The following is a 27,653-nucleotide window of genomic DNA, read 5'->3' on the forward strand; positions in this document are numbered from 1 at the left end:
TTGATGGTCCAGTTCTTTATTTAGAAACCTGATTGTTCAAGAACATGGTGGGTGCTTCACTCCTTTTTCACTGGGATTGTGCTGGAGGTGATGGGCAGCATTCTACCATTTCCTCAGCAACAGAGGTGAAGGCTCCTCAACTCAGAAGCACAAATTGTAGGGGACAGGGTGGGCAGGAAAAGGGAAAAGGAAGTCCCAAGGCAATTCAATAGAAGAGGGTAAAGCGACTCCACACAGCACTAAGGCTTGCTCAGTGCCTGCTAAGTGTCCTGCCCTGCTTGCTCTCTCCACCCACCTCCACTCAAGAGCCTACCAAATCTCCAGGTAGGCAGCAGGGAATATCCTCTCGTTAGGGGACAATAACAGGAAAAGCCACAGAGGAGAGGAAGAGGATTGAGTGAGTTCAGGAGAGCAAACATCACAGGCCCAGTGAGGTCTCAAGGTGGCTGCCAGCAGGGGCAGCAGCATTCACCCAGGGCCCCCACACCCAGAGTTGCCCGAGAGGTCCACAGCTCAGCTCCACTCTGCTGTTTGGCCCTCAGGGGTTCCAGGGTGGAGAGGTGGGGAGAAGGCAGGCCAGTCCAGGAAAAGTCTGGATTCCGTGAAGGGTCAAGTGCAGTGTTGGTCTCAGAAGTCAAATTCATCCAGGTCCCCTGTGCCCTCCCCACCTGGAGAGCCCCACACCCGGCGGTAATTGCTCTCCAGCTCTTTCTGCCGCTGGCGTTCCTTCTGGGCCTCTTCTGCTCCCGGCACCTGGTGGGAGAGGCTAGAGGTGGGCTGGAGCTACTGGCGGTCGAGCCCAGGGAAGTCCTGGGCCAGGCGGCTGGGGGAAGGCAGGGAATGAGGACACCCATGTCCTGAGGGGCGCCTTCCTGCATGGCAGCACTCTGAGCCACTGGAACCCCAGCCTTGTCTTACAGATCAGGAAATGGAAGCTCAGCAATGGCGTGGCTGGGGCAAGCCCGCACCTCCACTCCAGGTGGGCTGGGGACAGGAGGGCTGGGGGCCAGGACTTGGGGGTAGAAGCCTCTTACCAAGATATTGAAGAAGATCTCCTTGAGGTTTCTCGTGTCCTCATCAGTCAGCCAACGTGCACCCTCTTCAGTCCCTTCAGCCCATGGGCGGACAATTTTGATCTCAATTTTCCCTGGAAAGGAGCAGTATGCAGTGAGAGGAGAGGATGGCTGGGAGCCTCAGGGCAGCCCCTCCACTTCCGGCAGCTTGCCCTTCCGACAGCGCTGGGTCCAGCCGCCCTCCAGGGCCCACCTGCAGCTGTGAGTCCCTCCCTCTCCAGCAGCTCCTTCACCAGCCCCTCGATTTGTTTCAGCTGTGGGTTTTCCCGTTTCATCTCGAGGACAGTCAGATCCTGATTAGGGCCTCCGAGACGGAGCTTGGTGACCCGGACCCGGACTCTGTGCTCAGGATCCTCCTCTTAGAGGGGGAGACACACAGGGAAACACAAAGCAGAGGCGTGACTCCAGGGTTAGGGGTGTGGGGGTCATCTCCCCCTAAAACATCAATTGGCTTTGGCAGCTCTTCCATCTCAACATGTATATGAGCCAGGGCTCAAAAAAATGTGTGCCCCCCCACCGCCCAATTCAGCCTGTAGAGCTCCCTCCACCAATTGCAGCCTTCCATCTTCCCACCCTACCCAAAAATTCTGCCCATCACCTATAGGAAAACAAATGTTTTCTGAAGCCAAACTCAGGCCACCTGCAGCAACAAAGTTTTGTTTGAAGAAGCAGGTTGGAAAAGTGTGGTCTCCTCCTCCATATGTTGGGACTTTAAAGACATTTCAATGTTTATAGAGAGAGTGGGAATGGAAGGTTTGAAACTAGAACATTCCATTTAGAATATCTGATGTCCACACCCACGGGACCCTATGAAATGGACACAAGGGGATGCAAGAAGAAGAAATAATTTAAAGTCTATACAGGCTATTGGCTCATGTGCAGCTGGGCTCTCCTGTTCATGCCCTGACAGCTGGGGCCTCTCTTGGTGCAAAGTCCTAAAGTGGTTTTCAGCATATAGACTCGCAAGCATTCAATTACTGCCTACTGATCATCCATTGTGTGCCAGGCAGAGTGCTAGGCACTGGGTGTACAGGAGCAAACCAGAAAACAAGCAGATATGCTCTAAAAGCTGCTTCCCAGAGGGATGAATAGGAGGTAAGCACGCAAAGATATGATGGTGGTGGGAAGCAGGCACAAGTGAGGACAGTGTTCCAGCAACTGGGGAGAGAATGAGCACCCTCAGAAGGGAAGGAACAGGGTCCCCTCTGGGAACAGGACCAGCCGAGGGATGAAAACAACAGACTGGGCTACTCCTTCTTGTCTGACTGCTCTCACCTGTAGGTTGGGGTGATGGGGGAGGCTTTTTGGGGACAACCCTCTTTTTCTTGTGCTTCTTCACCAGCTCTGGACTCTGTTTTTCCTCCAGTCTTTTGATGAGTTTGTTGAGAGTGGATGTCAGAGCCAGCATTGCCCGATCCCGCTCTGACTCCTTCTTCAGCCCATCTGGGTCCAGCTCTTTCTCTGTCTGGAATACCCAAGAGACGAGAGTGAGTCAAGGGTCTGGGGCGTGGAGGCAGCCAGCAGGCTGGGCTCTGTAGGAGAGTCTGATATTTTGAAATGGAATTTTGCTTATCACCCAGGCTGGAGTACAGTGGTACCATCTCGGCTCACTGCAACCTCCACCTCCTGGGTTCAAGTGGTTCTCTTGCCTCAGCCTTCCAAGGAACTGGGATTACAGGTGCCCACCGCCACGTCTGGCCAACTTTTTTGCATTTTTACTAGAGAGGGTTTCGCCATGTTGGCCAGGCTGGTCTTGAACTCCTGATCTCAGGTGATCTGCTCGCCTCGGCCTCCCAAAGTGCTGGGATTACAGGTGTGAGCCACTGCGCCCGGCCAGAGAGTCTGATATTTAAGTCTTGTCCCTCTCTCTGGTCCCCCTTCCCCAACAGCCCCGATTAATTAGGGAAACAGCTACCACTTCCAAGTGCCCCGTCCTTGCCCTGTGCTGTGCCCTCTGTTTCTTTTAGCCCGTCAGCCTGTCCTGCTCCACGGGACCAGGCAGCTGTGGAAGCAACAGGAGGAAGAGCTGGGCTTGCCTCCTGGATGATGTTCTCCAGTTCCCGCTCCATGCCAGCCTTCACCTCCGAACGGAGCCGGTCTCGGTCTGACGGAAGCAGGATCCCTTCTAGTTCCTTCTCGAATTCTCCCAGTAACTGCCGTTCATCCTCATCTTCATCCTCATCCTCATCCTCATCCTTGTCCTCTTCTTCTTCCATCTCTCTCTGCCGTTCTGGATCACCCCTTTCCTTCTCCTCTGGTTCCCTCTGAGGAACTTCTGCAGCATCATCCGCAGGCTGCTCTTGGCCTATATTTGGCTTCCCCTAGGTGGGTAGGGAGTGGGGAGAAAGACAGTTGGGGTTTCAACAGAGACACATGGTCGGGGGCAGACAAACAGTAGCAGGTGTGTGGTACTGGGGGACCCAGGAGTTGAGTCCCAGGTCAGGGTAGTTTTTCAAATGCTCGCAGTTGGGAGGTGGGTTCTACCCATTCCCTAAGCACGGCCTATACCTTTTTTGTTCCACCTTTCAGCTCCTCTATGAATCGAATCAAATCCGCAGGGCTTCGAATGACTTTGACCTGCACGTTGTTCTGAAAATCTGAGATGAAAGAATAATAATCATGAACCTGTTCTGTTGTATTTAATTTTTTTTTTTTGAGACGGAGTCTTGCACTGTCATCCAAGCTGGAGCGTAGTGGTGCAATCTCTGCTCACTGCAACCTCTGCCTCCTGGGTTCGAGTGATTCTCCTGCCTCAGCCTCCCAAGTAGCTGGGATTACAGGCGCCTGCCACCATGTCCAGCCAATTTTTGTATTTTTAGTAGAGATGGGGTTTCACCATGTTGGCCAGGTTTGTCTTGAACTCTTGACCTCAGGTGACCCACCTGCCTCAGCCTCCCAAAGTGCTGGGATTACAGGCATGAGCCACCGTGCCCGGCTCTTTTTCTTTTTCAACATGGTGTGTTACTATGTTGCCCAAGATGACCTTGAACTCCTGGGCTCAAGCAATCTTCCTGGGTCAGCCTTCCGAGTAACTAGGATTACAGGTGTGCGCTACTGCACTCCTAAATTCTCTCTGGATTCCTAAGTACAGGTAATGAGAGACCAAGGAAGGACATGGTCCCTGCCACTAGGATTTACCTGTGTGACAGTGAGACAAGGGCAAACATTTGCCTGCAGAGAGCACCGTCCTAAGGTGGACACTCTGGTAGGGGAGATAGATGCTAACAACCTGCTAAGTCCCCACTCTTCCATGCACTTCTGAGGCCCTTCTGGCAGTCACTCTAGCTTTTAGGACTACAGAGGAGATCCTAGGGCTAAGGGCTTGTCTTCCCTGGAACACTTCTCCTCTTTCCACAAATATTAACCATTTAGTTTGTTCAGTTCCAGGCCTTCTACTATGAATTATGGATGCATTCTCTTTTAATCTCATGCAACCCTCTAAAGTAGGGGTTATTACTCTCATTTTTTGGGTAAGAAAATTGAGGTTAAGTGAATTACAAAGTCACCAAGTGGTGGAGCCGCTGTGTTCTGCCACCTTGCTAAAATAGCAGTGCTGTCTACAAAGAGTATTAACTCCTATAAAAATGAATTTGCTGCTGGCCTGGCTACCCAACCTCCCTCCCAGTGCTTAGCTCTCCCCTCCATCCCTACCCCTGCCAATCCTAAAATACATTCAGTAAAGGAGACATGGAAGGTTCACTCACCACTGGGAGCACCTGAAGCTGAATCTGCTGCCTCAGTGCTCTCCTGCTCCTAACAAGGAGAAAAGGAGAGAGTCAAGTATGAAAGCCTGTTCATGCCCTCCATACTATGAAGGCAAAGGTTCTGGGGATATCCTTGCATCCCTAGGTAGATGTAGGTCTCCTCACAACGGCCCCAGCTGCAGTGACCCTCCCCATCCCCATCCTGCTCCTCTGAGGCAGCTGGTCTCACCTCAGCCTGCACCTCCTCCCCTCCTGGGGCCTGGTCCTCTGGCTCATTAAGCATCTTCCAGAAATCTGAGTCCTTACTGTCATCCTTGGTTGGGCTTGCACCTAGGGTACAGAGAACAGGGAGAGATTGATCTGACAGGAGGGGTGAGACAGAAGGCAGCAAATAGGATGGGGTCCCTTCCCCTCCTCTATCACCAAGGGATGAGGGCCCATGGTACTTTTCCACCCCACCCCACCCCACCCTACCAGTCAGTCAGGACAATAAGATCAGGGGAAGGGAAGACATGGAAGTGAGTTTCACGGAACAGGTGAAACAAGGTCCTACCTGTCATCTTTTGGGGTGGCACCCCAGACTTGGTCTCACTCCACACTTGGGGGCCTAGATCTTGCAGCTCCTCTATGATTTTATCTCCATACTGCTTTGAGTCTACTGAGAAACAGCATGCAAGCAGGCCAGGAACACATTCCTCTGGCTATTCAATACTTGGTCTTTTGCCACCCCCTGCCCCCATATCTCCCCTTCTTCTCCTCCTTCTCTAATTACTCACCAGCTTGCCTCTGAACGTAGGCCATGTACTCCTCAGGCTGTAGGGAAGGGTGACAGAGGATGGCCTGGGGTGCAGCACTGGGTGGGGGCCGGAGGAGAGGGTGGGGGCAGAGCCGAGGAGTGCGAATGGTCAGCACATAAGAGCAGGACAAGGGCTCGTCCACGCGATCGATGTAGTCCCCAGAGATACCTGCACCCTCGTCACAGAGGAACTGCCAGGACAGAAAGGGTGAATACACTTAATCACCAACAATAATTTGCTTTAGTTATTAGAGCAGGTGTCTTTTACTAAGCACTGATTATCTGTCAAGCATTGTGCATACACTGTGCATATGGCACTTTACGTAAATTGGCTCACTTATCACAAAGACCCAGTGAGGCGATATTGGTATCTCAACTTTGTGCCTCAAGAAACAGGTGTGATGCAGTTAAGGCACTTGTTCAGGTTGACTAGTTTTTAAATGGTAAAAACAAGAACTGAATTCAGGCAGCTTAACTGTAGGTAACCAATTTGTGTTTCATATTCTTGCTTTGTATAAATATTGTGTGTGTGTGTATATATATACTTTTATTTCCTTTATATAGGTATTATTATTATTATTATTTTTGAGATGGAGTCTCGCTCTGTCATCCAGGCTGGAGTGCAATGGCATGATCTCAGCTCACTGCAACCTCCGCCTCCTGGGTTCAAGTGATTCTCCGGCCTCAGCCTCTCGAGTAGCTGGGATTACAGGCACCTGCCATCATGCCTGGCTAATTTTTGTATTTTTGTAGACATGGAGTTTCACCGTGTTGGCCCAGCTGGTCTTTAACTCCTGACCTCAGGTGATCCGCCCACCTTGGCCTCCCAAAGTGCTGGGGTTACAGGCATGAGCCACGAGGCCTGGCTTGTATTTTTTTTAAAGTGTATATATATTTGTGTATAAATATGTATTTTTTATATATGTGCATATGGTAAAAAACTTCAAACAATTCTAAGATTCTTATATCATTCAGAAAGAGGGTAAAGATATTGATTGGCCTTTGATAAATTAAGCATGCAATATTCTAATTTTTAAAATAACTATTAAAAGTAAGAGAGGCTGGTGGTTCACACCTGTAATCCCAACACTTTGGGAGGCCAAGGCAGGAGGATGGCTTGATGCCAAAAATTCAAGACCAGCCTTGGCAACATAGTGAGACTCATCTCCACAGAAAATTTTTAAAAATTAGCCAGGTGTGGTGGTGTGCACCTGTCGTCTTAGCTACTTGGGAGACTGAGGCAGGAAGATCCCTTAAGCCCAGGAGTTCAAAGTTACAGTGAGCTATGATCATGCCACTGCATTCCAACCTGTGTGGAAAGCAAGACCTTGTCTCAAAACAAACAAAAAGTGGGAGAGGTCCTACTTCTGAAATGGCAGCATGAAGGACTTCGCACACTCCACAGGGAAACTCCATAACTGATGAAAATTTAAAAACACAAAGCATGGCTGGGCGTGGTGGCTCACACCTGTAATCCCAGCACTTTGGGAGGCTGAGGCAGGCAGATCACCTGAGGTCAGGAATTCGAGACCAGCCTAACCAACATGGAGAAACCCCGTCTCTACTAAAAATACAAAATTAGCCAGCCTTGTGGCGCATGCCTGTAACCCCAGCTACTCAGGAGGCTGAGGCAGGAGAATCGCTTGAACCTAGGAGGCTGAGGTTGTGGTGAGCCAAGATCGCGCCATTGCACTCCAGGCTGGGCAACAAGAGCAAAACTCTGTCTCAGTACAAACAAACAAACAAACAAACACAAAGCATTTAAATTCTTGGGAAATTTTCCTAAGGACATATAACAAATGAGGAAATGTTTACTCAAGAAAATCTACTAAATCTTTTTTTTTTCAGACAGGGTCTCACTGTGTCACCCAGGCTGGAGTGCAGTGGCATGATCACAGCTCACTGAAGCCTCAACCTCCTAGGTTCAAGTGATCTTCCCACTTCAACCTCGCAAGGTAGGACTACAGGTGTGTGCCACCATATCCAACTAATTTTTACAAGCTTTTTGTAGAGACAGGGTCCCGCTATGTTGACCAGGCTTTCTGGGGCTCAAGCAATCCTCCCACCCAAAGTGCTGGGATTACAGGTGTGAGCCACCATGCCCAGCTACTAAATCTTGAATAGTGAGAATTTGCAGCACTTGAACTGCTCCCTCACTCTATGCCCCAAACCCCCACCCCACAGCTCAGTTAGACAAAAGCTCTACTCCAGCAGGTGAGCATAGTTTAAAAAAAAAAAAAAAAAAAAAAAGGTGGGGTGGGGCGGTGGAGGGGGAGGGACTTCCTATTCTCTCAACATCCAGTCATGAGATATGGTATACGGTATTTTACCAGGAGGGCCACCAGCTCCAAGATACAGCAACTAAATTCCTGAAAAAGATCAAGGGCTTCCTTCCTCCACTCAGCCCCACCCACAGGGCAGAGGCTTTACCTCAAGTGCAGTGGGACAAAAGTATCAGGGCCCTGAACGCCCTCGCTGAAGCTTGCTCAGAGAGTGGAGGTTTCACAAAAGGAGATGCAAACCGAGAGAGCAGAGGCTGTCATCCCTGCCTAGCTCCCTGCTCATAAAGCAGGAATGTCCTTCCAAGGGAAGCAAGCCATTGTTCCTGACCCCAACTCCAGAGCAGGGCCTCGGGGATTTTGCCCAGGGGGAGAGACAGTCCATAAGAACACAGAGCTCCAAAACATTCTCCAAAGGACCTGACTTAATATGAAACAGAGTATGGGGAAATTCAAGCCTATAGGCATTTCCAAAATGTAGAGATTTTGGCAGGAGGCAATTAAAAGGAGGCTGATTGCTCCATGACAGCAACAGGCTAAACCTTGGGACGGCTAGTTTAACAGAGAGAACCAGAGAAAGGGCAACTGAGAGCCGTCCTGGACTCAGAACAAACCTACATATTGCCCTCAAAAACTAGCCCGACAAAGGGGCCCACAATTAACTGGACTAAACTATGGAACAACTTATGCCCCACATGTCAAAAACAATAAAGCAATTAGTTGGCAATGAATGGAGCCTAACAGCTGGGTGTGATACTGGCAGAGGCAGATGGCTTAACAAATTCACGAAAGGAACAGTCAAAAAGCCTGCTGAAACCACTGTCATCTAGTGTGGCTGTGTGCAGGGCCAAGACTGTGCACCCTGAGAACACACACTAGAGGCTTCATGTTGTGAGACTGAACGCAAGTAGTTCAGCCAAGTCACTGAACAAATGAACAAACAAAAGCCATGGGGTGGAGGGCAGGAATTTCTATCTGGAGTTACTACAACATACTATCTAAAATGTCTGGTTTTCAACAACAATTATGAAACATGCAGAAACAGTAAAGTATGAAACATATATAGGAAAATATGCAGGCAACAGAAACCACCCGTGAGAGGGCCCAGATGTTGGATCTCACAAAGACTTAAAAGTAGCCGTTATATTAATAAATATGTTCAAAGAATTAAGAATTTAAGTCACACAAAGTGTGTTCTCTGACCATAATGGAATAAAATTAGAAATGAATAAGGAAAAAAATTTGGAAATTCAGAACTATGTAGAAATTAAACAATATACTCATTAAGTAACCAATGAGTTAAAGGAAAAAAATCAAAAGAAAACTATAAAATACCTCAAAAATGAATGAAAATGAAGACATAACATATCCAAACTTACAGGATGCAGCTGAAGTAGTGCTTAGAGGGAAATTTATACCTATGAACATCAATTTTTTAAAAACAAAATCTTGACTCCATAATCTACCCTTCTATCTTAAGAAACTAGAAAAAGAAGAACACACTAAACCAAGAGCCAGCAGAGGGAAAGAACACAGACTAGGACAAAAATAAACAAAACAGAGAACAGGAATACCATCCCATGCGTCCAAAGACAGGGAACCACAGATACACCTTTGTAGGGAGTTTATATATGTTTTTAAGTTTCTGTAATAAAAAGTTTCAAAAAAGACAATCTTTAAATATCCATAACTTGCACCTGGCAATTAGGCTTTTTTTGCTTACTTTCTTTTCTTTTTTAATAGATGCAGGGTCTCGCTCTGTTGCCCAGGCTGGTCTCAAACTCCTGGGCTCAAGTGATCCTCTCTCCTCAGCCTCCCAAAGTGTTGGGATTATTGGCATTAGCCACTGTGCCCAGCCCAATTATATGTAAGATATATTTACACATGCATATATGTACAATGTAATAATCATTTGTGATAACAAAAGAATTGGGGGGGGACTATTTCAACCAGTAGAATAATGGTTACAAAATGGTGGAACACACAATGGAATTTTATGCAGCTATAAAAACAAAAAAGGGCCAGGCATGGTGGCTCATGCCTGTAATCCCAGCACTTTGGGAGGCCAAGGCGGGCAGATCACGAGGTCAAGAGATCAAGGCCATCCTGGTCAACATGGTGAAACCCTGTCTCTACTAAAAATACAAAAATTAGCTGGGTGTGGTGGCGCACACCTGTAGTCCCAGCTACTCGGGAGGCTGAGGCAGATGAATCCCTTGAACCCGGGAGGTGGAGTTTGCGTGAGCAGAGATTGCGCCACTGCACTCCAGCCTGGGTAACAGAACAAGACTCCGTCTCAAAAAAAAAAAAAGATGTAGTGCCACTGAAAGATCTCTAAGGTTTATTGTCAAGAGAAATAAAAGCAAGGTATAGAACAGTGTGTTTAATTTACTATATATTGTTTATAAATAAAGGGGAAAGGAAATAAGAATCTCCATTCATAATTGTTTGTAATCACACAAAAAGGCTGGAAGGATACATGCAAAACTAAGACCAGGGATAACCTGTGGGGCTGGAGCAGGGATGGAGGGGAGAGAATGGGAAATGAGCAGATGAGAGGCAAGTATGGGAAGGAAATATTTCTTTTTTTTTTCTTTTTTTTTTTTTTTTTGAGACGGAGTCTTGCTCTGTCGCCCAGGCTGGAGTGCAGTGGTGTGATCTCGGCTCACTGCAACCTCTGCCTCCCGGGTTCAAGCGATTCTCCTGCCTCAGCCTCCTGAGTATCTGGGACTACAGACATGCCCCACCACACCCCGTAATTTTTGTATTTTTAGTAGAGACGGGGTTTCACCATGTTGGCCAAGCTGGTCTTGAACTCCTGACCTCAGGTGGTCCGCCTGTCTCGGCCTCCCAAAGTGCTGGGATTACAGGCATGAGCCACCGTGCCCAGCCGGGAAATATTTCATTATATACCTTTTAAATAATACTTTCTGGATTTTGTATCATGGGAAAGTATTATCTATTTAATAATTAGATAAGGAATTTAAAATAGCCATTAAAAACTTGTGAGAGATATATAGATAGTTGGAGACAAATTTATGAGATATAAAAGAGGAAAAGCTGAAAATGGATGAGCTAGGCATTCATTTCAAGAAGTTGAACAAACAGCAAAATAAACCTGGAAAAGTAGAAGGAAGGAAAATAAAGATTAGAGTAGAAATTAATAGAAAACAAATACAATAGAGAAGCTCAACAGAGCCAAAAGTTGTTTCTTTGAAAAAACTAATAAAACTGACTAACCTCTGATGTGACTGACCAGTAACAAATGAGTGACGCAAAAGTAACCCATGAGGAATGAAAAGAGGAACCTAATTAAGATGCCACAGAGATTAAAAAGATAGAAGAATATAATGAACTTTATGCCAATAAATCTTAAAAGTCAGATGAAATGAACAAACTCCTGAAAAGAAAACTTAAACTGTCCCAAGTAGAAATAGAAAACTTTGAATATCCCTAAAACTACTTCAGAAAATGAATCAGTAGTTAAAAATCTACCCGCAGCCAGGTGCAGGTGGCTCACGCCTGTAATCTCAGCACTTCAGGAGGCCAAGGCGAGCGGATCACTTGAGGTCAGGAGTTTGAGACCAGCCCGGCCAACGTGGTGAAACCACATCTCTACCAAAAATACAAAAACTAGCTGGGCATGGTGGCACACGCCTGTAATTCCAGCTACTTGGGAGGCTGACGCATGAGAATCTCTTGAACCTGGGAGGTGGAGGTTGCAGTGAGCCGAGATCATGCCACTGCACTCCAGCCTGGGTGACATAGGGAGACTCTGTCTCAAAAAAATAACAATAATAATTAAAAAAAAGGGATCATCAGGGATAATATATATGACCACATTTGGTTCATTTCAGGAATGCAAAGTTGGTGCAACATTAGAAAACCTATAAATTATTTAATTTCAAAATTAAACATAGCCTTAAAACATATAAATAAAAAATTAACAAAATTGCCAAATCCACCGTCACAGTGGGAACATTAACAGAGTTCTTTAAATGATCACAAGTCAACTCAACATAAAATTGTAGAAAATCTGAACAATACAGTGAGCATCTTGAACTGCTTACTTGGAGAAAAGACATGCTTTCAAGCACAAACATACAATTTTTTAAAAATTCATCAAAAAGAAAGTCTCAACAATCACCAAAAGAATCACTGACACAATGGCATAAAATTAGAAACCAATAGCAATCATATAAAAACAACAAAGCAAAACACATTTGTTTAGAAATATATTAAGCATAATTCTAAATAAGTTCAGAAGCACGTAGAAACCATAATGAAAATGGAAACACCACATATTAAAATTTGAGGGATGCAACCAAAATAGTACTCACAGTGAAATGCAGAGCTTTAAGTGTATAATTAAGAGAGAAGACAGATTGAAAAGCATTTCGCTGAAGAAGTTATAAAAATATTTGCAACTCATGTCACAGACAAAAGGATAATATCTCTACTATATAGAGTTCTTATAAATTGACAAGAAAAAGACCAGCAAGCCATTAGGAAAATGAGCAAAGAATTTGGATAGCTGAAAGAAAAGAGTAAAGAAGGGAGTAGAGACAACCCTTAAATGAGTAAAATCAGACATTTTTTTTCTTAAGAGAAATGCAAATTAAAACCACACTAAGAAATCATTCTTTCTCTGATGCCTAGCTCATGATTGGCCAAAATCCAAAAGTTTAAAAATATACCGGGTTGGCATGGCTATAGGGAAATCAGCATTCCCATACGTTGTTGGAGTGAAAGTAATCTACCTAAGCAGAGTGATTTGGCAGCACATAGCAAAATTACACAAACTTAGTGCAGCACATAGCAAAACTACACAAACTTACTTCCAGGAACTCAATTTACATATCCTCTGTAAGTACAAGATTATTCACTGCAGCACTTGTGTGTTAATAAAAGATTTAAAGCAAGCTAAATGTCCATCAACAGGGAACTATTTAGATAAACAATGATACAGCTATATAACAGAATAACAGAAACTATATGCAGAAATAAGGATGACTTTTTTTTTTTTTTTTGGAGACAGTGTCACTCTGTTGCTCAGGCTGGAGTGCAATGGTATGACAACAGCTCATCGCAACCTTCACCTCCTGGGCTGAAAAGATCCTCCCTTATCAGCCTCCTGAGAGCTGGGACCACAGGCACACACTACCACACCTGGCTAAATATTTTTTTGTAGAGATGGGATCTCACTACATTGGCTAGGCTGGTCTCAAACTACTGGCCTCAAGCGATCCTCCTGCCTCCACTTCCCAAAGTGCTAGGATTACAGGCATGAGCCGCCACACCTGGCCCAAGTAAGGTTTTATATACATACTGATTTAGAAAGAGTGCAAAGATATATGCTTATATGTGCTTTTAAAAAAACCTCAGAGTATATAAAGAAATTAACAATGGTTACCTTTCTTTAAGGATGGAAAGAGGCTAATGAAGGACAATATGTGTTAATACTTTTCTCTGTATACCTTTTAAGCATTTCTATAGTTGAGTTATGTGAATGTGATGCCTATTCAGAACATTTAATATAGAATTTTTTGTTTAAAAAATTTGAGATGATGTCTTGCTCTGTCACTAAGCTGGAGTGCAGTGGTGTGTTCACAGCTCACTGCAGCCTTGACCTCCTGGGTTGAAGAGATCCTCCCAACTCAGCCTCCCAAGTAGCTGGGACCACAGGCACATGCCACCACACCTGGCTAATGTTTTTTTTTTTCCATAGAGACAGGGTCTCACTGTGTTGCCTAGGCTGGCCTCAAACTCCTAGCCTCAAGTGATCCTCCCACCTTGGCCTCCCAAAATGATAGGATTATAGGGCATGAGCTATGATGCCTGGCCAGAATTTTTTAATGTTAAAAAAATTCAAGTTGTTAGAAAAAAAAGAAATCAGAATAACACAAAGAAAGGAGAAGGAAGGAAATAACAAAGATAAAATAATGAACATGTGGCAGGACACAGTGGCTCACACCTGTAATCCCAGCACTTTGGGAAGCTGAGGCAGGCGGATCACCTGAGGTCAGGAGTTCGAGACCAGCCTGATCAACATGAAGAAACCCCGTCTCTACTAAAAATACAAAAATTAACCAGGCATGGTGGCGCATAAAGCACCATCCCCTTGGTGCTTTCTCGTGACAGTGAGTGAGTTCTCAAGAGATCTGGTTGTGGCATGTCCCCCCTCTCTCTTTTGCTCCTGCTCCCGCCATGTGAGACTCTGGCTCCCCACTTGCCTTTCACCATGATTGGAAGCTTCCTAAACCCTCCCCAGAAGTAGAGGCTGCTATGCTTCCTGTATGGCCAGCACAACTGTGAGACAATTAAACCTCTTTTCTTTATAGATTGCCCAGTTACAGGTATTTCTTTATAACAATGTGAGAATGGACTAATATGATGTTAGTGAAATACTAAATGGACAACAGAGAGGATAAACAAAACCAAAAGGTGGTTATTGGACTAATAAAGTAGACAAGCCTCTGGCAACATAGATCAAGAAAAAAGAGAAAAGGCAAAGTCAATATTAGGAATGCAAAAGAGGATATATTTATAAAAAGAGATTATTAAAAAACAAAAAAACCTGTAATTTTATGCTAATACATTTGAAAATTTAGACAAATGAATAATGGCCCATGAAATTATACTTTATTAAAGCTTCATTGTGCAGCAAACCGAAAAAGCCTTACAATCTTTAAATAAATTAAATCAGTAGCAACAACGATCCCCACAATATACCGGTTTTGTAGCATATTGTGGGGATGGGGAGGATTTATTTTATCTAACTTTTTTTTTTCCCAGAGAGTCATGCTCTGTCACCCAGGCTGGAGTCCAGTGGCATGATAACAGCTCCTAACAGCCTCAACCTCTCCAACTCAAGCAATCCTCCTGCTTCAGCCTCCCAAGTAATTGGGACTACAGGTGTACACCACCACATCAGGCTAATTTAAAACTTTTTTTTTGAGAGACAGGAGTCTCATTATGTTGCTCAGGCTGGGTTCCTAGGCTCAAGCAATCTTCCTGCCTTGGCCTCCCAAAGTGTTGCAATTACAGACATGAGCCACCACACCCGACCCTACCTAACCTTTGAAGAATAATCTCTATCTTAGCAAACTGCTCCACAGAGCAGAAAAAGAGGGAAGCTCCTCAAGATATTTTATGAAGTGAATGCAACTTTATATAAAAACAAGGTAAGTACAAGAACAGAAAATTATAGACCAATTCACTTATGAAAATAGTTGTAAAAGTTAATTATACTATCAGGATACTGAATATAGCAATGTATAAAAAAAACTTCATGACCATGGATTATCCCAGAAATGAAAGAATAAAAAAAACTAGAAAATAAATTAATTTGGCCGGGCACGGTGGCTCACGCTTGTAATCCCAGCACTTTGGGAGGCCGAGGCGGGAGGATCATGAGGTCAGGAGATCGAGACCACGGTGAAACCCCGTCTCTACTAAAAATACAAAAAAATTAGCTGGGCGTGGTGGCGGGCGCCTGTAGTCCCAGCTACTCGGAGAGGCTGAGGCAGGAGAATGGCGTGAACCCAGGAGGCGGAGCTTGCAGTGAGCCGAGATTGCGCCACTGCACTCCAGCCTGGGCAACAGAGCGAGACTCTGTCTCAAAAAAAAAAAAAAAAAAGTAAATTAATTTAACATTTTTAATATTAAAAAAACCATATGACTATCTCAATAGACACAGAATAAGCATGTGTTAAAATTCCACACCTATACATGGTGAAAATATCCAGCAGTCTAGGTACAGAATGGAACTTCACATACCTGATAAAAGGTATCTGCAAAAAGCCTGCAGGAAAACATCATGCTAACAGTGAAACTTCAGGAGCATCCCCTTTAAAGTCAGAAACAAGTCAAAGATGCCCATCATTGCCACTTCTGTTGCACTCGAGGTATAAGAAAAATGAAATGTATAAGACTTAGAAAGGAAGAAACCAAAACTGTTTCTCTTGCAGATGACATAATTATCTATACAGAAAATCTACAAGAATTTGTGAACTACTAAAAATGAAAGAGTTCAAAAAAAGTTGCTGAGTATAAGATCAATATGTAAAACCAATAATGTGACCATGTACCAGCAACAATCAGAAAACGGAATTTTTGGCCAGGCACAGTGGCTCATGCTTGTAATCCCAGCACTTTAGTAGGCCGACGGTGGATCACATGAGGCCAGGACTTTGAGACTAGCCTGGCCAATATGACGAAACCCCTCTCTAAAAAAATTACAATAATTAGCCGGGCATGGTGGTATGCACCTGTAATCCCAGCTACTCGGGAGGTTGAGGTAGAGAATCACTTGAACCTGGGAGGCAGAGGCTGCAGTGAGCCAAGATCGCACCCTAGCCTTGATGACAGAGCAAGACCCCATCTCAAAAAATAATAATAATAAAGAAAATGAAATTTGTAAAAGATGCTACTTAAAATAGCATCTAAAACTATGAGGTCCTGTATGTTTGAAATATATGCATACACAAACAAGACAAAAATAAAAACTATAAGGTATCTAAGACTAATCTCACATAAGACGTAGAACAATTTTTAGAGAAAATTAAAACTTTACTAAAATATAGGACAACAAGTAAATGGAAACAAACATGTTCATAGTGTGTGAAGACTTCATATTATAAAGTATCGATTCTCTCCAAATCAGTCTAAAATTAAATTCCAACCAAAATCCCCAAAAGGAGTTTTAATAGAACTTGGCCAGTGATAGCCCCGACAGTTTTGAAATATATCCTACCAGATACCAAGATTTATGAAAAAGCTATAGTAATTAAAACAATGTGGTAATGACATAGGAATAGATAGACTATTGGAAAAAAAGAGAAGCCAAGAAGAAAATGCACATATATTTGAGAACTTGGTAAATAACTGAGGAGGCATTACAAATCAGAGAGGAATGTATGGACTATTCAATAAACAGTGCTGGGGAAACTGTGGAAAATAGATGTATCTAGGTCCTAACCTTATAACATACATTAAGATAAATTTTTACTGAATTGTAGTCCAAAGTATGAGAAACTCTATTCACACTTTTCTACTTTTTTTAGAAACCTAAAAAAATAGATGAATAGTAAATATGAAAGGATTAAAGACATAAGATGTACAAGGTATAAAGAAAAAGACTGATAAGTTTGACTATATTGGAATTTAAATTTTTTAAATTAAAATTCATTTAAGACACTAGAAACAAAACAAAAAGACAAAGTATAGATAGAAAGAATGTAGGTGACAAATAATTAAATCTGAAATTTATATAAAGAATGCCTTCCTAACTTATTCTGTGAGGCTGGCATTACCATAATATCAAAGCTAGACAATACTACTACAAAATACCACAAGAAAATAGATTAATATCTTTTTTTTTTTTTGAGATGGAGTCTTGCTCTGTTACCCAGGTCGGAGTGCAGTGGTGCGATCTTGGTTTGCTGCAACCTCCATCTCCCAGGTTCAAGCGATTCTCCTTTCTCAGATTCCTGAGTAGCTGGGATTACAGGTGTGCACCACCACGCCCAGCTAATTTTTGTATTTTCAGTAGAGATGAGGTTTCACCACGTTGGCCAGGCTGGTCTCAAACTCCTGACCTCAGATGATCCACCTGCCTTGGCCTCCCAAAGTGCTGGGATTACAGGTGTGAGCCACCACTCCCGGCGACTAATATCTTTTATACATACAGTTGCAAAATTCTTCAACTAAGTGGTAGCAAACCAAATTCAGCAGCATATTAAAAGCATTATACATCATGATTTATGTTGGATTCACTCCAAGAATGCAAGGATGGTTCAACATAGGTAAATCAATGTCATATACTATATTAATAGAATGAAGGGGAAAAAACCCACATGATCATCTCAACCGATGTAGAAAATGGACTTGATAAATTCAATAACCTTTTCATGTAAAAAAACAATCAACTAGGAATAGGAGGGAATGTCTTCAGTTATTGATAAAGTCCATATAAGAAAAACCCACAGCTAACATCATACTCAATGGTGAAACACTGAAAGCTTCTCCCTTAAGATTAGGAACAAGACAAGGATAGCCATTCTTTCCATTTCTATTCAACATAGTACTGGAAGTTTTAGAGTGATTAGGAATGAAAAAGAAATGAAAGGCATCCAATAGTGTTTTTTATAGAAAAAAAAAATCTTAAAATTCACATGGAATCTCCAGGGATCCCAAATATCCATAACAATCTTAAAAAAAGAACAAAGTTAGAGGACTCACATTTCCTGACTTAAATCTTAATACAAAGCTACTATAATCAAAACAGTGTGATACTGGCAAAAAGACAGACATATTTACCAATGGAATAGAATAGAAAGGCCAGAAATAAACCCTCACATATATAGTCAATTGATTTTTGGTAAAGATACCAAGAGTATTCCATGGGGAAAGGACAGTCTTTTCAACAAATGGTGCCAGGAAAACTGGATATCCATATTCAAAACAATGAAGTTGGACCATATGCAAAAATTACACCATATACAAAAATTAACTCAAAATCAGCATCTGGGCACAATGGCACACCCCTATAATCCCAGCTACTCAGAAGCTGAAGTAGGAAGCTTACCTGAGCCCAGGAGTTTGAGGCTAGCCTGGGCAACATAACGAGACCCCCATCTCTAAGAAAAAAAAATTAACCTCAAATGAATCAAAGACCTAAATTTAAAAGCTAAAACTATAAAACCCTTGGAAATCAAAATTAAAAGCTTTTGTGCACCAAAGGACACTGCTGAGGCAGGAGAATCGCTTGAACCTGGGAGGCGGAGGTTGCAGTGAGCTGAGATCGCGTCATTGCACTACAGCCTGGGCAACGAGAGTGAAACTCTATCTCCAAAAAACAAAGCAAAACAAAAGATAGTAAAAAGGCAACCACAGGATGGGAGAAAATACTTACAAATCATAGATCTGATAAGGGATTAATATGCAGAATTTATTACATAAAGAACTCTCACAACTCACCAACAAAAACCAACTCAATTCAAAAATGGGCAGAGGATTTGAATAGACATTTCTCCAAAAAAGATATACAAATGGTCACCAAGCCCATGAAAAGATGTTCAGCATCATTAATTACTAGGGAAATGCAAATCAAAAACCACTATGAGATACTACTTGACACCCATTAAGATGGCTATTATTGAAAAAAAAGAAAAAGAAAACAAAAGAAAGGAAAATAAGTGATGGAGGTAGTATGGAGAAACTGGAACCCTGTGCACTGCTACTAGGAATGTAAAATGATGCAGCTGCTATGGAAAACAGTTTGGCAGTTCCTCAAAAAACTAAACCTAGAATTACCATAAGGCACATTCTACTCCTAGGTACAGACCCAAAAGAATTGAAAACAGGACTCAAACAGATACTTGTACACCAATGTTCATCGCAGCATTATTCACAATAACCAAAAGATGAAAACAACCCAAGTGTCCATCCATTGACAAATAGGTAAACAAAATGTATATACAGACAATGGAACATGATTAAGCCATAAAAAGAAATAAAATTCTGATATATGCTACAACATGGATGAACCTTGAAAACACCATGCTGGCCGGGTGCGGTGGCTCAAGCCTGTAATCCCAGCACTTTGGGAGGCCGAGGCGGGCAGATCACAAGGTCAGGAGATCGAGACCATCCTGGCTAACACGGTGAAACCCCGTCTCTACTAAAAATACAAAAAATTAGCCGGGCGTGATGGCGGGCGCCTGTAGTCCCAGCTACTTGGGAGGCTGAGGCAGGAGAATGGCGTGAACCCAGGAGGCGGAGCTTGCAGTGAGCCGAGATCGTGCCACTGCACTCCAGCCTGGGCAACAGAGCAAGACTCCGTCTCAAAAAAAAAAAAAAAAAAGAAAACACCATGCTAAGTGAAATAAGCCAAACACAAAAGGACAAATCTTGTATGATTTCACTCAATGAAGTACCTAGAACAGGAAACTCATACAGACAGAAAGTAGAACAGAGTCTGGAAGAGGGAGAAATAGGAGTTATTTTTGTTTGGAATGATGAAAAAAGTTTTGGAAATAGTAGTGATGGTGATAGAACATTGTGAATGTTTCCACTGAATTGTACACTTAAAGACTGTTAGAATGATAACTTTTAGGTTATATATTGTTTCAATCACTAAAAAAATTGAGGGCCAGGCGTGGTGGCTCACACCTGTAATCTCAGCACTTTGGGAGGCTGAGGCGGATGGATCACAATGTAAGGAGCTCGAGACCAGCCTGGCCAACATGGTGAAACCCAGTCTCCACTAAAAATACAAAAATTAGCTGGGCATGGTGGTGGGCACCTGTAGTCCCAGCTACTCGGGAGGCTGAGGCAGGACAATCACTTGATCCTGGGAGGCGGAGGTTGCAATGAGCCGAGATCACACCATTGCACTCCAGCCTGGGCAACAAGAGTGAAACTCTATCTCAAAAAACAAAACAAAACAAACAAACAAAAAATTGAATTCACCAATAACATACACTCCTATAACCCAGTGATTCTACTTTCTAGGTATTTCCCTGGAGAAATTCTTGTACACTCACAATAAGACCTACATTGCAGCACTGTGTATAAGGGCATTAGAGTTGAAACTCAACTGTTTATCAACAGAGGAATGGGTAAGTAAGCAATGAAACACAATACAGACATTAAAATCACTCAACCAGGCCAGGCACAGTGGCTCACACCTGTAATCCCAGCAGGAGGCTGAGGTGGGTGGATCACTGAGGTCAGGAGTTCAAGACCAGCCTGGCCAACATGGTGAAACCCCTTCCCTACTAAAAATACAAAAATTAGCAGGGCGTGGTGGTGGGCGCCTATAGTCCCAGCTACTCAGGAGGCTGAGGCAGCAGAACCGCTTGAACCCAGGAAGCCGAGGTTGCAGTGAGCCTAGATTGTGCTACTGTACTCCAGCCTGGGTGACAGAGTAAGACTCTGTCTCAAAAAAAAAAAAAAAAAATCACTCAACCAGAGCTCCGTGTCATGCCATGGAATGGCAAACACACTGATCAGTGAAAAAAAAAGTTGATACTCCTGATGTATAATTTTAACACAAAACACTATCTATTGTCTGTAATATATATATCAGTAATAAAAATACAAAACAAGCATAGTGAGGGTTGTGGTTGTTTCTGGCGAGGAGGGAGAGTGACTAAATATGAAGGTGGGCTTTAGCTATTAGCACGAGCATTTTATTCCTTTTTTTAAACCAGAGATCTGAAGCAAATCAGGCAAAACATTAACATCTGTTTAACTTGGCAGTGAATTTATGGGTCTCTATGACTTTTTTTTGTATAATTGTATGTTTTATAACTTAAAAAAATCTTTGATATCTCTAGAATCTTACTTTATAAGAACTGGGTTGGTCTACCACCCTAGACCTTCCTTTTGAGGCAAATTGCTCTCCCAGGGTTCTGCATCCCAGCCCTGTCCACATTCTTTTCACATTCTCTCTACTGTACCTTGACCTCCCTCTCCTCCTCTCCACTAACATTCACCCAACAGCCTTCAGCATGTTCTAGTCTGTTCCATCTTAAAACACACACCAACCACAGAATGCCTCCTCTCTCAACCCCCCAGCACCTCTCACTAATGCTTACCTTTTATCTCCCCTTCATATCCAAACTTCTTCAAAGATTTCCACTTTCTTTTTCTTTTCTTTTTTTTTTTTTTTAGACAGTCTCACTCTGTCACCCGCTGGAGTGCAATGGCGTGCTATCAGCTCACTGCAACCTCCGCCTCCCGGGTTCAAGCAATTCTCCTGTCTTAGCCTCCCGAGTAGCTGGGATTACAGGTGCCCACCACCACACCCGGCTAATTTTGTATTTTTAGTAGACATGGGGTTTCACTATATTGGCCAGACTGTTCTCAAACTCCTGACCTCAAGTGATTTGCCTGCCTTGGCCTCCCAAAGTGCTGGAATTACAGGCATAAGCCACCGCGCCCAGCAGAGTTCCACTTTTTCACCACTTTTCTCAACACCTCATCTTCACCACTCTGCTCAAATTGCCCCAGCAAAGATCACCAATGACCTCAAAATTAAGTCCAGCCAAAGGATTGGTCAGGGGTGCCTGGAAGTAGAGAATTTATACTTTCCATCTGGCTCTCTTCTCTACTGTCTGAATTTTTTATTTCCATGTACATGTTTTGCCTTTATTAAAATAATAATGACTATGATTGCCTATAAGCAGTTTTTAATCCTCCTCTTCCTTGAAGGTTCAGACACAGCCAACACCATGGACCAATTTCCCCTTGAAATATGTCCTTCCTCGTTTCCACGTCACCATAGCCTTCTCTCTCTCTGGCCCTTTCTTCTGGCAAAACCCTCTTCTTCCCACGCTCTCAGTGATGGCTTCCTTGAAGTTCCATCCCACTTTTCTCATTAGATACTGTTTTCTTTGGGGGATTTCATCCATACCTTGGCTTCAGTTATGGCTGATACAAGGACGACTCCCCACCTCTGGGTTCAATTCAGATCTCTGTGCTAAACTCCAGACCCAGAGATCCACAGCCTCCCCGGAAATCTCTACTTGAATGCCTAGCAGCCACTAAAATCATATTCAAAGCCAAACTCACCATTTTCCTTCACCACACCTACTCCTCTTCCCATTATACCTATCTCAGTAACACGAATCACCGTCTATGTAACTGCACAAGCCAGAAGCCTGGAAATCATTCTTGACTCCTTCGTACTCTATTGATTTTGCCCCCTAAATCTCTCTCCAAATATTCACATTTCTTCATCCCCAGGCCACTTTTATTTCATACCTGGATTACTGCAGCTGCGTAAGTGAGCTCTCAATCTTTGCTATACTCCAGCTAGAGTGGGCCTTCAATTCCAAACCTGAATGTGTCATCATTCTGCTTCAAATACCTCATTGCCTCCCCCAGCCATTGTCTCTTGGATTGTCTAAACTCCTCATCATAGCTACACAGCCCTTCATGACCTGTACCCTACCAACTGCCCAGACTCATCTCCTACACTCCTCTTCCCATGATTATCCCCTCAGTCCCTGTGAATATCTGTCAGTTCCTGGGATAGGCCATTGCCTCGTCTCCAGGCCTTTTGCACTTAGCGCACCTTCCATTTGGAATGCCCTCTCATTCCCTGTGCCATCCTCTCCATCTGCTAGTCTAACTCCTCATCCTCCAATGTCAGTTCAAAGGTCACTTTTCCCAAGAGGCCTCCTTTTCATAGTTTCACAGTTAAATGTGGCTGTTCATTTAACATGTCTCCTGAGAGCAGGACTAGGTGTCATCCACCTTTTTGTTCCTAGTTTCTATTAGTGCTCGGCACAGGGCATATATTCACCAGATATGAGGAAGCTATGCAGTCTTGACCTCAGTTCTTGGCCTACTGAAGATACAAACACCCAACGGAACAACTAGAATACAATGAAGTAAGTGCTATAACGGATTATATATGTGTGTGGATGCTTGTATTATTAAGTGCTGAAGGAACACAACTAACTAATTTTCTGGGTTAATCAAGAAAGGTGACATTAGAACTGGCTTGTCAGTCATTTCATTCATTCAGTGAATAATTTCTAGGTACCTATTTGAGTGAAGCACTGTTCCAGGAGCTGTGGATACAGCAGAAAACAAGACAGACATCATCCCTGCCTTCCCAGAGCTTATCTTAGTGAGGGAAGACAGAAATTAAACTTAAACAAATACAATAATTTCAAGTAATGATACCTGCTTTGAAGAATGCAAAACACTGTGGATGCTTACCAGGACAGGAGCAATAGGGTGCGTGTGTGTGTGTGTGTGTGTGTGTGTGTGTGTGTGTGTGTGTGTGTGTTTGCTTATGTTAGGTTCCCTGGGAGTTGTCACTTGAATATAACCTGAATGAGGGGATGGGACCAATCATTCAAAGATCTGCAGGAGACTGCTCCAGGCAGAGGGAACAATGAGGCCCACTGGTTCGAAGGACAGAAAAACGCCAGTGTGGCAGAAATACAATGAGTACTTATATCTCTATCCCAGAACTTGTCCCTGAATTCCAGAACCACAGAGCCAACTGTCAACTGGACATCACCACTAGGATGTCTAAAGGCACCTCAACCTTCAATATCCAAAACCAACCTAATTTCCTCCCCCAAACCTGTTCCTTCACACTTCAGTAAATTACAGTTCCATCATTCCAGTTGCTCAAGCCAAAAATCTTGAAGTAATCCATGATTCTATCCCACATCCAAACCATCAACAAATCTCATTGGCTCTATCTTCAAAATATACCCAGAATCCAACTACTTCCCATCACCTCCACTGCCACCACCCTGGTCTGTGCTGAAACATTTGGATCTTAGCCTTTGTGCAAGGCAGAAACATTGAAGGTTTTTCAGGACTGAACAGAGAAGTGATGCAGACTTACAGGTGTGTTGGAGCCAACTGGTAAGTTTTGGAGAATGTTGCAAGACAGTTGACATCATTTGACTTGCGCATCATGGGAGTATTTATACCACAGACATTGGCAAACATTACAAATCAGGGCTTCCCTCCCACACCCATAGGGATCTGGGGGTCCAACACTTAACAGCACACAACGGCAGGTACAAATCTGCATTATGGAAAGATAACTCTGGCAGGTGTCATGTAGTTCTTTACAGGTGTGTATGAATACATGAGAATCACCCAAGGAACTTTTTGCATTCTATATGCCTGCCTCCACTCAGCTAAGGACCACTAGATGAGAAGCACTTGTGAAGAAGCTGTTCGCAGGGATGCAGGCGAGAGTGAAGGTACCGACCACAGGAAAGCATAGGAGAGTTTTGAGAGATATCTAGTGCTGGGATTACGGGCGTGAGCCACCGTGCCTGGCCTGGAAATAATGTGGGGTTTTTTTTGCTTTTTTTTTTTTTCCTTTTTTGAGACAGAGTCTCGCTCTGTCACCCAGGTTGGAGCACAGTGGCACAACCTCGGCTCACTGCAACGTCCGCCTCCCAGGTTCAAGCAATTCTCCTGTCTCAGCCTCCCGAGTAGCTGGGACTACAGGCACCCGCTATCACACCCGGCTAATTTTTGTATTTTTAGTAGAAACGGGGTTTCACCATATTGGTCAGGCTGGTCTCGAACTCCTGACCTCAGGTGATCTGCCCATCTCGGCCTCCCAAAGTGCCGGGATTACAGGCGTGAGCCACTGCGCCAGGCTGGAAATATGTTTTAAACTTTGGATTTAGGGTCTGGGAGGGACCCCCCCCGACTATAAGATGCAACCCTCTTCCCTTAGAATCTGAACTGTCCCTATGGGAATGTCAACTTTCCTCTCTCAAGACTCACCCGAACCTCGGCCTCCCGGGGCCTCCCATTGAGGTCACACTTGGACCCATTGCCATAGGTCTGGCTGTGGTAGCGTTTAAGACGATGCTGCTTGGAGGCCTGGAGAAGACATGAGGCAGGAAAGGGGGACATGAGAAAGATAGCAAAGAGGAAGGACGGCACTGCGTCCCCAAAGAGACAAAAGAATGGCCTGTGCCCCCAGGCAACTTTGTCCTAATGGCCACCAAGCCCCAAGAAACAGATCAGCCAATCTTGACCCTCCCCTTCTTGTCAGGGCTCTCAGCCAGTGGCCAGAACCCTTTCTCCCCGAATCCCACACTCTTGCCACCTTGGCTGTTTCATCATCCCAGTCGAAGGCCGATTGGTAGTAGCCGAGATAGAGGACTTCACCCTTGATCTCTGAATCTGCAAGAGAAGCCACAGTGAAGCACTGTTACTCTTCAGAGGAGGAGAAAGGAACTGGGGAGGCAGGTTACCTTCCATGATATGACGCTAAGGGCTTAAGGAAAATATAGGAGTGAGTTACCTTCCATGTGGTATTGCTGGATGTGGCGTCCATAACAGAATTCATATGTCCACCAGTCCTTTGTCTGACAATTAAAAAATAAGCAATCGGGGGATGGAGTGCAGACGTCTTTTCTTGGAACCAGAGTCTCCTAGCTCCAAGACACATAACCTCTCATCTACTTACACACTCAATTATCTTCCCTTCACTTCCACTGTCAATTTTCCAGACTGTCAGTAAGGAGGGAGGGCTGCTTTCCTTCTGTGACTTGGAGAGATATCTCTAAAGTCTGTTTTCCACTTGTGGTCTTTCCATTCCTCCCTTTTAAAAGATTTTTTAAATCCTCGTTTGCCCTCCATAAAGATAAGAAATTATGGTATCCCTGAAGCAATCATATTAGGGAAACATAGAAGAACCCAAAATTAAATATTAATTGAACTTCTTGAACATTCCTTGCACTGTTCTGGCCACTGGGAATACAACTGTGAACAAGATTAATTCTTTGATCTCATGGAGTTTACATTCTAATGCGGGGAATCAGACCGAAAATAAACAAACTGATTCAGTAAATATGATTTCAGATCATGAAAAGTGCTACGATGAAAATAAAATAGGATCCTGGGGCAGAGTGATAGGGCAAGGGGTGACTTTAGCAGGTAGGCTTAAGGAAGTACTCCTCCTACCCCACGCAGACCCTCAATCTTGCTTTAGCCCTTTTCTGAGATCTTCTATCCTAACCTGCTCCTACATTCAGCAAAGTGTCATCAGTGGTTGCAGGATTCTTTGCTTCTTTCCTGTCCGTGTAATCTGTCTACTCCTACAGTGGTCTTCTTAACCACTACAGGTCCCCTAGATCCTGCCTCATTCACTGGACTCCAGTTCTCGGATGAACTGCTAGTTTCCAAGCCCTCATTCTATCTAACCCAGTCCCTTTCACCTTCAGCAAGCAGGGAGCATCTCTCATTGGGCTCAACAACTCAGGGATCCCAGGCCCTTGGTAAGCAGGTGTTTCCTCCTCCCTTTCACGCTGGAAGTGAATAGCTCCAGCTGGCAGGCGACACTCATAGCGCTGTTTGTACTTAGAGGAGACAATCACCACGTCCGAAGATTGGCTCTGGGAAAGAAAAGAGAGTCGGGGGGCAAGGAAGCAAAGAAAGGCTGGGATCAGGAAGAACAACGAAATCCCTCTTCAAACCCTGGGGAAGAGCTCAGTCGAAGACAGAATAAGCCACAAGCCCTCCAGCTGTATTTAACGGGTGAGGGGAGAGGGCGCTCCCATTTCTCCACGGGGGCGGAGTCCGAGTGTTTCTATCATAAACTGAGACCTGAAGGTTGACAGCAGGAAGCCCCACCTCTCCCAATTCCTGGCCCCCAGAGAATGGGTCTCAGTCTACGACCCCCAGAGGTCACCGTAAAAGCAATACCTGCTCTTCCCGATTCCCCGTAGGCTCCAGCCCCAGACTCTGGAGCTGCCCTTCTTCCTCTATCTCTTACCCGCTTCCTCTTCTGCCCGGACCCTCGCCCCTTATACGCCTCTCACCTGCCCTCCCATGACAGGCAACGGCAGGATCTCGATCCCATAACGCATCTCACTCAGCTCCTCCAGGTTCAGGCTCCCGACACCACCGGTCAGACTTGCGGGTAACAGGAGTCCCAGAAGCAGCAGTCCTAACAAACTGGACAGCAGCGTTTCCGCCGCCATCTTTCGTTCCCCTTCTTATCCAGAGAATCTGTTTCCGCCCTAAGCCAGGCAGCGGCCTCAACACGCCCATCGGCGCCACATGATTTTATTGGCTGTACGTTCTATCCCTCCCACGTACCCTATTCCTATTTGTAAACGTGGCTCAAAGGCCCCGGGGAGGTGGATCACGACGATTAGAAATATCAATCGCCGTCCGTGATTGGTCAGAGACCAGCCAATCATCGACAGAATCAAACCCCTCTCACCTTCCCCAATTTCAGAGGCGTGGTCTATGCGCTTGGTCCTTTTAAGTTTGCCCTCTGTCTTCG

General features: G+C 44.3%; 1 protein-coding gene across 12 annotated transcripts; it reads right to left on the minus strand.

The window, feature by feature from the left end:
* OS9 (OS9 endoplasmic reticulum lectin) lies at window positions 1–27,526 on the minus strand. Of its 12 annotated transcripts, none has more exons than XM_055248213.2 (15): window positions 27,184–27,526; window positions 26,581–26,757; window positions 25,665–25,728; window positions 25,467–25,543; window positions 25,139–25,237; window positions 5,554–5,764; window positions 5,331–5,432; window positions 5,007–5,107; window positions 4,778–4,826; window positions 3,582–3,670; window positions 3,110–3,394; window positions 2,349–2,538; window positions 1,267–1,431; window positions 1,035–1,147; window positions 1–753 (listed from the first exon to the last, which is right to left on the minus strand). In XM_055248213.2, the coding sequence occupies exons 1-15, from the start codon at window positions 27,343–27,345 to the stop codon at window positions 628–630; spliced, it is 2,010 nt and encodes a 669-aa protein (XP_055104188.2). In that variant the 5' UTR covers window positions 27,346–27,526; the 3' UTR covers window positions 1–627. The 12 variants fall into 12 exon arrangements, with proteins under 12 accessions (XP_055104188.2, XP_055104187.2, XP_055104191.2 ...); XM_055248212.2 differs by having other exon boundaries at window positions 5,331–5,435; window positions 27,184–27,520; XM_055248216.2 differs by having other exon boundaries at window positions 3,155–3,394; window positions 27,184–27,491.
* Window positions 27,527–27,653: the final 127 nt, after the last annotated feature.

The sequence above is a fragment of the Symphalangus syndactylus genome, chromosome 17 (genome assembly GCF_028878055.3).
Source record: "Symphalangus syndactylus isolate Jambi chromosome 17, NHGRI_mSymSyn1-v2.1_pri, whole genome shotgun sequence".
Lineage (NCBI taxonomy): Eukaryota > Metazoa > Chordata > Mammalia > Primates > Hylobatidae > Symphalangus > Symphalangus syndactylus.